Here is a 15,126-nt window from a genome sequence, read left to right as displayed (position 1 = left end):
ATACACCCCTCTTCCCTCCCCGCCATTCAATTCACGAAGAATTTGGCTCAAAGGTGGTTTTTTCTTATTTTTCTTTCACACAGCAGCTGCTGCCTTTGCATGGGGGAGGGAAGATGCAACAACCCCCCGCGCGGTTTGTGCGGACTGTTGGCTGGGAGGTGTCCATCTACAGCACAAAGCTTGCAGCCGTGCCTGGGCTCTGCGGGTCGGGAGAGGGGCTGCTCAAGGCAGCCTGTGCGCAGACAAGGGCAGCCCTTTCCTACAGAGCGCTCAAGTGCATGTGCCTGACAGCTGAAGTATTCGCATCCTTCACTTTTTCTCCTGTAACTGCGTGGAGTTGGTACCAGCATCTTCTTCTGACCTGAATCCCACTGGGCCCTCTGCTGTGCTGCAGCGGGGAGCTCCACAGGTTGGAGGGGGTCTTCCTTTTCTGGAGGAAGGGTCTTCCTTTTCTCCGCTGTCTCAAAGCCCTTACAGCTCAGGAGCGTGTTCCCCAAGTAGGACTGCACAGCGCAGCTCAGTGGGGAAATGACTGTAAGGGATTAAGCCCAGTTTTGTCAGGGGCACTGCTATGCCACACCAGCCCCGGGTGGAAAGCCAGGCACCAGCTCCTGATACCCTGCCTGAAGGTTAGGGGCAGAAAGACTGAATTTTGACAAAAATCGCGACGAGCCTAGCCCTACCTGACCATCCCGGCAGATTTTGTCCCAGGAGAACCCAGCCAGCTCATCTGCAAACGCTTTCTGACTGGCGAAGCTGCGCTGGCACACAGAGAGCGCTTGCAGATGGAACCGCTGCGTACAGGTCTGAGTTGCACACGCTACGTGGTGGCAACCAAAGCGCAAAGACACCCCAACGGCCCTATCTCCCCGTGGCTGGGGCCACGCTCGTGCTTAAGACATCGCCTGCCCCCAGCAAGCAAACCCAGCTGTGCCCGGCAGCACGAGTTGGAGGAACCCCCCGAGATCGGCTCTTACCGCAGGGCCCCTTGTGTTTCACTTTGATCTCCCTCTTGAGGACACAGGCCATGGAGTCGAGCTCGCACGGGTTGCCATAGGTGCGGTTGTCACTGCCGCACACGGGGTCGTAGCGGCCCTGGCACACCTGCTGGCACTCGCACACGGCCTCCTGGTTCTTCACCACGCACGTGGCCCCGAAGGTGCACTCCACGCTCAGGCACGGGCTGGGTGTGCCCAGGTCTGCGGAGGGAACAGGAGAGAAAGGCACGGGTCTCAGACCGCTGCTTCCCCAGCTCCCCCGGGGCACTGTGCACAGCAATGCATGCCAGCATCCCCAGCCTCAGGCCCACGCCTGCCTCCCCCAAGCCGTGGCAAATGCACAGAGCTCCTGGCCTTGGCACCAGCCCAGCCCCTGCACCCTCCATGCCACCCCAACATGCCCGGCTCAGCATCTTCCCCATGCTTGGCAGAGGTTAGGGATGGGAAGCAGGCACGAGATCTTCTCCCTGCACGCCGTGAACAGGACTCCTGCCTCATCTCCTCCGTCCCATCCCCATCCCAGCTACGTTCCGCCCCGAGGGGCCGGCAAGGTGGGATCGGCCCTGCGGGTTTCTGCACCAAACCCCGATGTCTGGGTCTCCCCAGCAGCTCCCAGCCTGCATCAAGAACGAGCATCATGTGCTGAGGGAGGGCGACACGGACCGAGGCCCCTCATTGCCAGGAGAGGAGCCGGTACTTCTTCTCCCGGGCAGCAGCGGTGCCACCGAGCCTGCCTGGGAAGTCAGATCTGAATGAGCAGCCCTGTGGCAGAGGGCAGGGCAGGAGGCAGCAGAAAGCCCTCCTCAGCGTGGGTCTCGGTGCCTCCAGGACGCTCGCTACCTCATCACGCAGGACCTGGCACCGGCTGCCGAACCCTCAGTAGCCAAAAAGCCCACACGGGGATAGTTCCCTTCACTGAGGCCTCGCATCCTCAGAATCACACTGTCCCCTGAACAGCTCATCCTCATCCCCCCGTGGCCATACCCAGGAAGATCTGGCTGGGGAGGACGCCTGCATTTGGCTTCACCACACAGCCTGTCTCTCCTCTCCTCTCCCCAGCAGCTCAGCTCCCTTCCCTTCCTCTTGCAAACTGGTGTTGGAAAGGCCAGGGAGCTGCTGTGCGGCAGGATGAAGAGACCCGGTGTCCTCGCTTCAGCCCAGTCCTCGGGCATCTGGCTCTAGAAGCAGAGCCCTGAGGCTCCCTGGGGACGGGTGATGCCCCGCAGCAGGGGTTGCGGGCTGAGAGGCACCAGTGCCCTCTGCTCACTCGCTGGAGCTGCTTAATCCAAGTCAGCCAAGCAGGCGGCACCTTCCCTGCAAGATGCCCGGCAGTGACGAGGCGAGCAGCCAACCCTGATGGTGACAGCAAAGAGAAAAGGCTGGGTCTGACTCCCTGGTACAGCTCTGCAACTGCTCGCAGGGAAAGCCCTGCAATTCCACCCGGTTCCCAGCCCGCTTGCTGAAGGCAGGCATGCCCCTCCAGGAACGCCCTCCGCCATCACAAGCCAAGACAGGCAGCTGAAAGGCAGGACTGGCCGCGCTGCTGGGAAGAGACCCAGCACTGCCCGGCGACCCCTTCTTGTGGCTCAAGAGAAAAGCCCTGAGGACCTGGGGCAAGGAAAGGACACAGATTTAATCCGTGCTGAACACTGACAAAGACACACGACAAAACAGATGTGGGGAGCAGACGATGCGGCCAAGGTGAGATGGATGCAACAGGCAGACAGAGCACAGCCCCGCCAACACCGAACAGCGAGGCGGGCACAGAGTCCGAGTGTGGTGGGAAAGAAAAAGCCCTCCGGAGCCTGCTGGCGTGGCACAGAGCGCGGACAGGACAACGGGTCCGTTCTCCTCCCCTGCTAGGACCAAGGCGGCATATCCGCAGAGCAAGGGCAAGGCTTGAGCCCTCAGGAGTCTGGTTGCATGCTGACAACCAGTGAGAAAACGGCCCATAGCACGGGCACGGGCAAGTCGGAATTTTGGATTTGGCTCTTTGGGAAGCACCCGCCAAGTCAAAACTTAGAGCCGACGGTCTGCAAAGGAACAGGGAAGAGGGGGACAGTTCAGGCGCACGGCCAAAACTTCAACCCCGCCTTTTCAACTGGGTCCCCAACTTCCCTGCGGTGAAGAGTTTGTGAGCAGTTCCCAAGGACCAGGAACCGCTCCCCGCTGTGCTTAGCCCTGTGATGCTGCTCACACCTCCTGCTTGTGTTTCACTTTTTTTAAAAACAACAACTGGACCACGATTACGTTCCCCAAACCGAGACACACGCTTGCATGGAGGAAGCGCCTCTGCTGGACGCAATTAGGCAGTAAGGATGCAACGAGCTAGGCATGAAGCACATAGGTTTGTTCATCTGAAATCCAAATTCACGCTCTTGTCTTGGGGAACAAAGTGAGCAGTGAGTGAGAGCGCAGGGAGGTGCCAGGCCTGAGGGAGAACACTGCCCTGACATTTCTCGCCCTTCGTAAGCAAGCAAACCTGCAGAGATGCTGTACGTGAAGTTCCCTCACAGCCTGAACCTCAGCCTGTGAAATTTCCCACGCAGCCCTGAGCACCTGCAGATGTCAATGAGAGTTTTGGCACCAGTTTTGATGTGGGTGGATATAATGAGGACCTACTGAGCAAGGACCTTAGGCTGTGCTATAATCAAGACCTGCTTTGATTCCTGACCCTTCTCCATCTTGGAGGCAGGGAAACTGAGGCACAGAGCAAAAATGCTCATTCTGCACCCTGACTGATTCAAGGGCACGATCCCTCACCTGCTGCCAAGCTGTGCAGAAACCTAACCAAGCCCTGGGGACGCTGAGCTCTCCTGCCAGCCTTGCCTGGCTTGGGGGAAGAGGCTCTGAAGCTGCTTTGTAACCCATCACGCCCCATCGATCTGTGCCCGTGACACCCAGCGGGCTCCAGCACCAGCTCCACAGGGACATAGGGGAATATTCTTAGAGAAGAACCACGTCTGAGCACAGACAGCTCCTCAGTGCTTCCAAAAGGCACGCGCTGCTTTGCTGGACACGGGGGCGGGGAGCTGTAACCCCTGCAGAGCCCCTGCCCACGGGACTTGCCCAGACAAGCGTGACACACACTACGGAGAGCAAAGGGACAAGCATCACAGTCCCAGGCAGGCAGAAGTCTCTGGGAAAGAGGAGGTGGGGAAGAAAGGGGGGTTAGTCGGGGGCAAAAGGAGAGGTAAGATCAACCAGGAGCAGTCCAGACTGATGTATCAGCCAAAGAGGAGCTTGCTAAGGACTGGGGGGCTCACAGCACCCACCTCTGCTCCCACTCTCATTTGCCTCGAAGGGTCAAGCCACAGCAAGCATCAGACAAGACCTCACTGCACTGCAAGGCATTTCCATTCCAGCAGGAAGTGTTTGGGGCGAGGGATGGGAGCAAAACCAGGGCAATCTCTCCATCCCAGGGGCTCTCAAGCAAAACTAGAGAGGAGGGGAGCAGTGAGAAGAGGCCAGGACTGTCACTGGCTACGGAGAAGGGGAGAAAGCCGACCTCCTAGCAGAGATGTCCGGGTAGGGAGCAGAAGGATGCTGCGAGGACACAATTCCTTCCTCCAAACAGGCAACACTGTAAAACACAAGACACAGACGAAAAAGGAAAGAGAGAGAGAGAGAGAGCGCAGAGGGGGAAAGAGAGCGGGGGGGAGAGAGCAGAGAGAGGCAGGGAGGAAAAGACAGATGCAACTACAGACACCTTCCCTCCACCTCCTGTCCACACCGGTCTCATTCCATCCCTTCTTTCTCAACTGCCCCATCACGGTGTAAAAGTAGAGAAAGATTAAAAACAAGGCCTGGACTGTTTTGTTTGGCTTTGCCTCCTTTGCCTTGCTGCTGGAAAAGACAGCAGCAGAGCTTAGAGTTCATTAGACAGGTACGTGTGAGAGATTAAAACACTGCAACCACACTAACGGCCCGCCTTTCTTTTCCTCCCCTTCCCCAGCTCCGTCCGTCTCCCGTATCCTCGCGGCACAGAGGCGTGGATGAACTCACCACGCTCCCTGCCGTGGGTGCTGGACGCAGACAGAGCCTGCAGCTCCCTCAGTCCCCGGTCTCGCCCGCTGCCGAGCGTCCCACGAGTCCCGTCCCAGCCTGTGCCGGTGGACTGCACCCTGCATCCCAAGGAAGCCTCGGCCAGGAAGCCAGCCAGGAGAGAAGGTAGTGCCACCAGCAGTGCTCATGCTGAGAAGACCTGTCTTGACACACAGGCTGGCAAGCAACATCACCACCCCGTCCCCGTTTCTAAATCCAATTCCCACCTCGCATCGAGCGTGAACTGGTGACACAGAGGAGGACGTGCTTGCTTCCCAAAGGGCAGCACTCAGCTCAGAGAGAAGATGCTTTCCTAAGCTGATGGGGAGGCCAAAGGCTTGCCCACACCTCATGGTGGCTTGCTACAGGGCAGCCTGGAGCTGTCATGTGGACTTTGAAATCCTAGGCTTTGGCAGACAGAGCCCCAGCTTTGATTTACTTCCCCCAGATGACAGGCTTTGCTTGCTCCTACCCCACAAGGATGCAGCTCCTGTAAGCAGATTTGTGCATCCGCTGTCCTCGCCTGGAGGAAGAGAAGTTGGGGGAAAGCTAAAATAAAAGAGAGTAAGATGGAGAGAGGAACAGCAGATGCATAGGGACCGTATCCTACTGTCCACTGGCCTCACTCCACTGAACGGGGTGGAAGCGACGGGCGTCTGACAGCAGGGTAACTAGCGGCACGAGTTACTCTCGCCCTCGAAATGCAGGAAGCCTTAGCAAGGGCCTGACTCTAAAGGAGGTACAGGGAAGGGTTTGTAGAGAGCCCAGGGCACCAGGGCCCAGCCACCCAGCTGCAACCGACCACCTCCTGGCCCCACTGCCCCACAGCTGCCTCGGGAGCCCAGCAGAGCCCGGCCATGGGCACCTCGCTTCGCCCCCACCCTCCCCTGCGCCAGGGCAGCCTGCCTCAGCAGGAGCAGCCCCGGGCCATCCCGTGCCAGCCCGTCACAGCTCCCGCAAAGCTTTGCGGCAGCACAACAGGGCAGGAAAGCGAGCGCCAGGCTTGCCGGCGTGCACGGCTTCCTGGCAGGGCTTGCTGGTTGCCATCCAGCACCAGCTCCCCGGGGCCCGGGGAGACAGAGGACTGAAAGGTGCCTCTGTTGTCCTCCCTATAGGAAGAACTTGGGGAACTGACTCCTAATCAGTCAACCACCAGAAAAAACAGTGAAACAGATGATTAAAAATAACAGTTGTGATTATACTGAGTGTGATTTTGGGAGCCTGACAAACAGTTTTCAAGCAGCTGGGCCTGGCAGCATTAAAAACCTACTGCAGGAGCACAAAGCCAACAAAACAGATCAGCAACATGGGGCCCAATTTCCAAGCACTTCAGAAGGTTTGATACAGCTGATACCTTACAAAATATCAGCTTAAAATAATAGGACACAGTTCTAGATCTAGTAAAAACCAGTTCGAGCTGAAATGAAGTCCTTCCAACTGGTACAAATCAATCCAGTGACAGTGTTTAACCTCCTTCATTTTCTGTGCGATAATTTTAAAATTGGACGTTCCCAACATCCTAGGGCCTCCAAGCCCCATCCTATCACATACGCCTGAAAAAGTGTCCATTGGAAAGGTCAAAAGCTTCTCCCAGAGACGAGACAAAGACACGGCGAGACCTCCAGAGAGCGGGCGCGCTGGGAAGAGTTCCTTACGGAGAGTACCTGGAGCTGAGAGAAGCAGGCAGGCATGGAGGGGGAGGCATGGAAGGAGCTTGGGGACTGGCACTACCCTGGGAGGGGGAATGAATGGCGTGGGCTGCACGGGAACTGCGTGGTGGCGAATGTGGACCTGGCCGTGGCGGTGAATGAGAGAAACCAGCTGGACATCACAGACACTTCGGTACTGTTTAAACACAAATGATTCTTCCCCGTGTTACTGAGCACATCAGACAGAGACAAGAGCGAGGAGGAACACATGCACACGCACGCACACACGAGGACCGCTGACTGCTGGAAGGAAAAAGAACAGGGAGGAATGGATATTCAGGGCTTGTCAGCCACAAGACTGAAGAGAGCCTGCGGCTTGCTCGGATGGTGCGCACCCAGTCACAGTCACAACTTACCTGCAGCTTTCCAGCATCAACACGAGCACCGTTGCCTGCACGGAAGGGACTGACGCAGGCTGGGCTTAAAGTGGCTGCTGGGGCTGGGAAGTGAAAGGTGTGGGGGTACGAGCGTTCCTGTGGGCAACCAGCCCGGCGGCACCAGTGCTTACCACAGGGTCCACTGTGTTTTACTGGGATGGCAGCCTTCTGGTGGCACTCGGCCTTCTGGCGCTCGCAGTCGTTGCTGTAGGTCCGGCTGTCCCGGGCACAGACAGGCCGGTAGGCACCGTCGCAGGTGATGCGGTCACAGGAGCAGCGAGCGGTGCCGCGGCGGTTCAGGCAGACAGCGTTGAACTTGCACTCATCCTTGCATTTGTCTGGGAGGAGAGAGGACAGCACCGCTCTCACCCACCCCGGGGACAGGGGAAGGGTACACGCTCATTGCTAAGAGCGTGGCACGGAGCGGCGGGGAAGGTCAGGAACCCGAACGCTCCCGTTCCCCAGGAAGCAGAGAGGTACTTACCCTGATGCTGGCACTGCCCTGAACGCACCTTCTGGATCTCCAGTCCCCGGATGGCCCCCGAGCGCCCCATCACGCACTCGTTGTCGTAAGTCACCCCGTCGTCGCCGCACACGAGCTCCCTCTTTGGGGGACAGTTCTCGGGGCGGGAGAGCAGGTCCACCCTTCGGGTGCGGGGGTTCACCCGGCAAACGCGATTCATGTCGTTGAGGACGCCTTTACAAGGGTCTGCGCACAGAGACAGAGCAGATAGTTCGGCACACGCACGCCCTGCCCGGAGAGGTCCTACCTGGCCTGCCGCCCTCCCTCCCAGCTGGCCCCAGGAGCCTCCGTACCTTCCCCAGTAGCACTCAACCTGTGCTCATCTCTTCCTCGGGACTGGACATCTGCAGGGCTCCGCACACGTAAGGACTCATTTTTTACTGAGCTGCACACACCGAGGACACGTGCCCTTTCCAAGGTGACCACTGGATATGGGATGAGCTCTGCCTTTTTTCCCCATCCTGAGCTGCCTTCGCTCCCCTCTGGCTAGGGGACAGGGCTCTCTCCCCCCACCCAGCCGAACCTCCCAAGCCCACGGGGCTTCGCTGGGTATTTCAAGACGCTTGGTACTCCCATCCAGCTCCTCCCACTCTCCCTCCCTGTCTTCTCAAAGTGCTGGAAGAGCCCCGAAGGCAGCCAGGGCCACACGCTGCCTTGCCCCACTGCTCTAATCTAGGCTTATCCGGATCACCCTCTCTGATGAGCTGAGCTTACATTAGCATACCAAAGACATGGGCAAAACAGGTGCCGACTGTTCACTAATCCCTACTCTAGCCCTGGGTTTTTCTCTTCCTTGTCAAGCACGGTACCTGGAGAATGCTGATTCATTTTCTGCAATTGCAGAAACACGATCGAATGTTTCCACCCTTTAATCCTACTAGTCTGAAATCCCTGCATTGACCGCAGTCCCAGGCTGACAAGGGGAGGAAACAATACAGTACCCTGTATTCCCAGCCTCTCGCAAGCAGGCGAGGGACCTCCCTTTCGGCCGCCCCCACATCCCTTGGAGAAGGCTGGCCTAGGACAGGGTCGCAGCTGAAGTCTTTTGCTTTGTCCATTTTAGCACATGCAGTAATCATGGAAACGAAGCAGACGAAGGAGCTCCCGCGGGACCTACCCAATCCATCTCCCATTCCCCCTCCAGCAAGAGCTGCCCGCGCTCGCTGCTGCCCTGCAGTCACACCAGCAGACAGCCAGGGATGTGTCTGTCACCTCCTTCGAGGCCTCTACAAACCCCAACAAAATCCCAAGAACATCTTGCGTGGACTCAAGGAGCTGTGGGTAAACAAGGCTGCTGTAGGGAGGCAGGGATGAGGTACAGCCGAGGCGATGGGGACTGCATCAGAGGGGTTGGGGATGAGGCCAACGCACAGACATATCTCAGGGACTGCAGGATGAGGATATCTGAGATGTGCTCTGCCTGCACTGCTCATCCCCACTCTCTCCCCTACCTTGCAGTACATCCTCAAGCCTTACAGTGCACCCAATAGAGTCCAAATGCCTTCAAGTATCTTCAGGTTCTATAGCCCGGCTGCTCAACCCAGACTGCCTGAGCTTCTGCTCATGCCCAGCTAAAATCAGGAGGACCTCAAAGGAACAGTGACGCTCAAAGCCTCCTCTCTGCCCTAGAAACCAGGAGCACCCAGCGTAACATCGCCTCTTTTGCACATCCCACTTGCACCCATCTCGCCCTACTTGGGACTGAGCAGTCAAAGCGTCATTAAAGCTCTTCCAGGTTTGCAGCCTGCCCAAACACCCTCCCACACTCCTTCCCCTGGGGACAAACACTGGTCTGGCACGCGTCCTGGCCGATCTCATGGTTTTCCTAACGAATACAGTTGCTTTTAATTACAAGTATCCACAGCCACCGTTAGCCGAAGAGGAAGCCATCCTCGGAGTGGCAGGACTGTGTTTGCGCTCTGGGATGTGTGCCTGTCGGGCTCCTTTAACGAGAGGGAGCTGCCTGCCCGCGAGCCCCGGCACACCGGCTAGCTGCAGGCTTCTTGCCAAAAGCGGCAGCCGGGGGACTCCAGCCAGGGGAAACGGCAGGAGGGAAAGGAGGTGGCACAGATGTTGCCACTGCTCTCTAGGTCACTGGGTCCCGAGCAGAAACACTCGCAGCCAAATGCCGCGGGGGAAGCGCTGTCTTGGTCTGACGTTCAGAAGCCATCACCCACAGACTGACCTTTTTCTGCCCAGCCCGCGTTTTCGAGCCGATGACAGCAGGCGTGCAGGCAGGTTTTTCTCCCCAGCCCTTGCCATTTCCCACTGGCCTGCCCTCGATACTCCTGATGCAAGAGGAAACCTTTTTAAAGCAATACCCCCAGGGGGACAAGGGACTCACCGCAGGCGCCATCGAACTTCTTGAAAACATTCTCCTGCTTGTCGCAGGCGTGCTTGTTGAGGTCGCACTCGCTGCGGTAGTCTTTGCCGTCGCTGCCGCACACCGTGCTCTCGGGCACGCCGCTGCAGGATGACGGGCAGACGCATTTGGCCGACTGGCCGTCAGTGGAGCGGACGCACGTGCTGCCAAAGCTGCAGGTCACCTCTGCGCAGGGGTCCTTGGAGCCTGCGGGAGAGAGGAGGGGGCACGGCACAGGCGTGAGCGCAGCGGGCCGTGCTCCTGTGCCGCCCTCTCCCGCTTGCTCCTCTCACGGGACAAATAAGCCTGACACACCACGATATCTACCTAGACAGCCCCAGTCCCTCCAAGTGCCCAGAAACGTACACGACGGCAATGGATGTCCTTCCCTCGGCTTCAGCGGATGCTGGAGCCAGTGCCATGTACCTGGTCCCACAGCAGCGAGCCCATCCACCCCGGCGTCCGCAGAGGCAGGCAGGACCGTGAGGCTGTAGGATCAGCCCCGAACCCACGGCACGCGAGGAAGGGAGCTCGCTCCCCAGCTGGCACTTCAGGCAGAGCCCCTCCTTTCTAAACCTCTCAGCCTCACTGCCGTGAGCTCCCTTCCCTGCACATGCTCTCCCAGATCCTCTTGCTTCAGCGAACGAGCAAAACAAGGGTCCTTAAGGCACCTCCTGCAAACCATAATTAGAGGAAGAGCTCAAGGAGCAATTTCCTCATTGATGGGGAAGGGCCAAAATTTATGTGCCAGCTTTTTTTGCCTTTTTTTCCTTTATTTGTCACTTTTTTATGATTATTATTTTAAATAAATCACTCAGCACTCTCTCCCCTCTGAGAAGAGCCCCAGCAGGAGTGCCGGGTGCAGATTTATTGCAAGCCAGAGCGCTGCATGAGAGAAAGGTCAAGTTAATTTACTCTGAGATGAGGAGACTGGGGTCTCATTTACACAGCTCCTTGCTCACAGCTGGTGAATGCCAGGCTGGGGAAGGGCTTTCATCAGCCCACCCAGCCTGTGCAGATGCCTGGTCCCTCCAAGTCCAACTTCTAGCTGTGGCAGATGTGACCCACTCTGGGGAGGCAGCGTGGTGCAGCAGGCAGAGCTGCCCGAGGCAGAAGGCTGTTCCCCACCGTCTGCCACGCACCTCTTGAACAGCCTTTGGCCATCGGTTTGCCTGCTTATTAAACTCTGCCCATCACCAAGGCAGAGCTGGTGATTCTCTCACAGTGTCCCTTCCCATCAGACCTGTCCCCAGCCCCCAGGACATCACCAGCACCGCAGTGACGACGTGAGCTTGGGCCAAGTCTCCCCGGCCCCACACGGTCACCTCCGAAAAGCAGGAGAGCCTGCCCTTGCACTCACCACACGGTCCCTTGCTGATGACTTTGATCCGTCTCTGCTGGTTGCACTGGGCCTTCTCCAGCTCACACTCGTTGCTGTAGGTGGAGTAATCAGAGCCGCAGACAGGAGCCACCACGACGGGGCAAGCTGTCTTCTTGCAGACGCAGGAGGCCTGGGAGGGGTCGGCGGAGCTCCTCTCACACACCGCTCCGAACCCGCACAGCATCCCTCGACATGCTGCGGGCACAGACACGGAGAGAGCGGTGAGCCACGGCTGCTCCTCTGCCAACAGGAGGGATGCAGACCAGCGCCTGTGCCTCTCCTACGTCCCCTGGCAGAGCTGCTCACACCACCCAGCTTGGGGAGGGGCTGCAGCCCTCCGGGGACCAGGACTGCAAGGGCAGGGCCGGCGAGGACGATGCTCTAGGCACAGCAGAGTCCTTTCCTGGCTTAGGGCGAGGATGTCACCATCTCAGCGTGCCACCTCTCACTGCCTGCCAGGAACCAGGCGGTTAAGCTGGGTCCTTCTCCAGGGATGCCTAGGGTGCGTTTGAGGTGTAGGGGGGTGTGCTGGTTTCAGCTGGGATAGAGTTAATTTTCTTTACAGTGGCTGGTATGGGGCTATGTTTTGGATTTGTGCTGAGAACAGTGTTGATAACCCAGGGATGTTTTAGTTGTTGCTGCACTGGTCAAGGACTTTCCAGCTTCCCCTGCTCTGCCGGGGGCACAAGGAGCTGGGAGGGGGCACAGCCAGGACAGCTGACCCCAACTGCCCACAGGGCTATTCCATACCATAGGGCGTCGTGCTCAGTATATAAAGCTGGGGAAGAAGAAGGAAGGGGGGGACGTTCGGAGCGATGGCGTTTGTCTTCCCAAGTCCCCGTTACGCGTGCTGGAGCCCTGCTTTCCTGGAGATGGCTGAGCCCCTGCCTGCCCATGGGAAGGAGTGAAGGAATTCCTTGCTTTGCTTTGCTTGCGTGCGCGGCTTTTGCTTTCCCTATTGAACTGTCTTTGTCTCAACCCACGCGTTTTCTCACTTTTACTCTTCCAATTCTCTCCCCCATCCCACCGGGGGGAGCGAGCGAGCGGCCGTGTGGGGCTGAGTTGCCGGCTGGGGTTAAAGGGGGCCAAGCCAACCCCGCCAGAGCCACCCACCCCAAAGCCACGCGCCTGAGAGGCCGGGTCTGCCCAGCGCAGCCAGGGAACAGCGCGAGGCAGCCAGGCTGCCCGGCCGGGGCTGCTGCGCCCTGAGCCCCCATCTCCTGCCCGCGCCTGGAGCACGGGCATTGAGCAAAGGCACAGGTAACCTCAGCGCCTGCTCCACCGCGCTGGTACCATGCGGAGCAGACAGCGCAGAGGCCACGGGGACGGGCAGCACGGACAGCGGGGTCGGTAAAGCCTGTGACCCAGAGAAAGCTTCCTCTGAAGGGAGGCTGTCACGGAAGGCAGCACCCTCTTTGCCCTCAGGCACCGCACTGCCGTCCCGTTGGCTCTCCCGCAGTCTCTCCTGAGGGACTGAGCCCTGCTGCCCTTTGAGAGCGGCCGGGTAAGGCAGGATATGTGCTAGGCACCTTCATCCCACGCAAGGACAGGGAGGGAAGAGGCTGGGGTACAGCGTGGTCCAAAAGGAGCCAACAAACCCATGGTCAGCCCTCTTGCCTCCTCTGTGCCCCTTCCCACTCCAGGCTGCCCGTTCTGCTTATCGCCAGCATGAACTGGAGAAAGAAAGGCCTGTCCCCAGCTCTGCACCACAGCAGGGAGGTCAAGGCCCAGGCTGGGAGCAGGGAGGTGCCTCCAACCCCACTACAGACATGGAGGAGTGTCCCCAGGGCTCCGGAAAGCACTTGCTCTGCCCAGGTTCCCTCTGCTCAAGCCTTTGGGAGTCCTCCGCAACACAGCGTGTCTTCCGCTAACCAGCAAGAGAAAGGAAAGTCAAGGAACGGAGAAGAAAACGTCCTCACCTGTCCCCGTGTGGGACAGATTGTCCCACGTGCACACCCTGGTTTATGTATGCCGTTTATGCAAAGCAGCTGAATCACGTGGCTGGTGTCTCTCTAAAGGAGATGCACGAATCTCTTTATCACATCCACTAATCAGAGCAGCCAGCACAGACCAGTTCAGCATCTGAATTGCTAATGTGGTAGGAAACGTAATTCTTCGGTTGGAGGGAGGAAAGCAGAGGACAGGTGTCTCCAGACTCAGCCGTCTGCAGGTGAGACGGCGAGAGCAAGAGATGCCAGAGCTTTCTGCCCAGCGGTTCCTGCCACGGGCACAGCCCTACCCTCACAACACGCGCCACCGGGCGGGTAGGCAGGCACACGCGGGCAGGCGCGCACCGCGCACCCGCTCACCGCGCTCCACGCGCAGCCGCCGCGCCAAGCGTAGTCCCCGCGCCGGCACCCGCCGCACCGCTCCTGCGCCCACGCGCAGCGGGCACCTCCTGCCACCTCCGGGTACACCTCACCGCCCCGCGCTCTCCTACGCACACAGCATACGTTAGAAAGGGAGACTGACCTACATAATGAGAGAAAGAAATCATAAAAGGCAAAATAAAATGCTCGACAGCGGCTCATTTACACTTCAATTCCCGGGCGTTTGCCTTTGACTGCCTTGAGATTTTGAGCTCATATGCACAGCAACAATATACCACTAAGAGACTAATATCATCAAATAAAAAAGAGCTCTCTCTCTCTCCTGCCCAATATCTAAAAGCAATTCATCATTTTTATGAAGCGCTCTGGATAGTCTCTCCTGCTCTTCCCATCACTGTTCTTTCTCTCTCTGTCTTTTTTTTTTTTTATAAATGCAGATGAGCCTGTTGAGCTCTGAGATTAGAGGGTGCAGGGGAGGCGTGCAAGTGAGGAATGTGAAACGCAGGACAAGCAGGGATTCATCCTGTCCCCTCGCCCCGCGGCGCAGGTGTGTGGAGCAGAAGTGTAACCGTGTAGTGCATAATCAGCTGCCGGGCGCAGGGGACGCAGACGGAGCCGTCTCAGCGACCAGACCGAAAGGAAGGGAAAGGAAGGGAGCCGGTGTGCGCAGCAGACGCGGGACGCAGAGCCAGCTTGGAGCGGGGTTCAAGCAAGCGCCTGCTCAAAGGCGAGAGGTGCCTGCTCACACCGGCCCAGGTTCAGCAGCACACTTGCAGATAGAGAAACCAAGGTGGGAAGCGTGTCCAGGGTTTCAAAGTAGGCGTCAGGGACAGCCCTCTGCTTTCTTGAGCTCTTCTGTTCTTGCCTTTTGCCTCAGAGCATGGGAAAGGAGCCTCACACATCCAAGGCGAGGGCTTCCGAAGCGAACAGCCGACCCAGCTCTGGTCCCACCCAAACTGAGGACGTTTTCAGTGGGACCCAATTCACCGAGCACTTCAAAAACCCCATCCTAAGACACTTGTTGCTGTTTTCGGGTGCTTTTTCTTCCCACACGGCTCATGCCCCAACGGCACTTTTGCCTTCGGTCCCCTGCCGTCCATTTCTCCTCCCAGGCCTCGCAGCGCTCCGCAGCAGCCAGCCCGCGAACCTGGCAGGAAAAAGCTTTCGGCACTGGACGGGACTTCTGAAGAAGTTAAAATATTGCTGATGGTTTTGACTCTTCTTCAAAGAAACTTGTAAAATTGTTCATTCAGATTCGGAGCCAGACTGGGTTTTGTCACCTTTTAGGTGATCCTCCCTGTAATTGTTTTGCCCACACATATTTAAGAATCTTTTAATTTGACGTGATAAAAGCAATGGTAAATGACAAAAAGGCCACAAAGTATTATAAAGTTAAGTGGGT

At 57.9% G+C, this 15,126-nt stretch overlaps 1 protein-coding gene across 2 annotated transcripts in view; it reads right to left on the bottom strand.

Annotated features, from left to right (window-relative positions):
* The window catches only part of AGRN (agrin), a 129,704-nt gene that overhangs the window by 33,380 nt on the left and 81,198 nt on the right, over positions 1-15,126 (bottom strand). For both annotated transcript variants that reach the window (XM_075520225.1, XM_075520226.1), the window contains 5 exons: positions 11,374-11,589; positions 9,996-10,220; positions 7,613-7,837; positions 7,260-7,466; positions 978-1,199 (listed from right to left, as the gene is read on the bottom strand). In XM_075520225.1, coding sequence (XP_075376340.1) covers positions 978-1,199; positions 7,260-7,466; positions 7,613-7,837; positions 9,996-10,220; positions 11,374-11,589 — 1,095 coding nt within the window. The remainder of the gene's footprint in view (positions 1-977; positions 1,200-7,259; positions 7,467-7,612; positions 7,838-9,995; positions 10,221-11,373; positions 11,590-15,126) is intronic.

The sequence above is a fragment of the Mycteria americana genome, chromosome 18, assembly GCF_035582795.1.
Source record: "Mycteria americana isolate JAX WOST 10 ecotype Jacksonville Zoo and Gardens chromosome 18, USCA_MyAme_1.0, whole genome shotgun sequence".
NCBI lineage: Eukaryota > Metazoa > Chordata > Aves > Ciconiiformes > Ciconiidae > Mycteria > Mycteria americana.
Note: the sequence above shows the minus strand (reverse complement) of the source record. Positions and strands in the feature narration are given on the sequence as shown.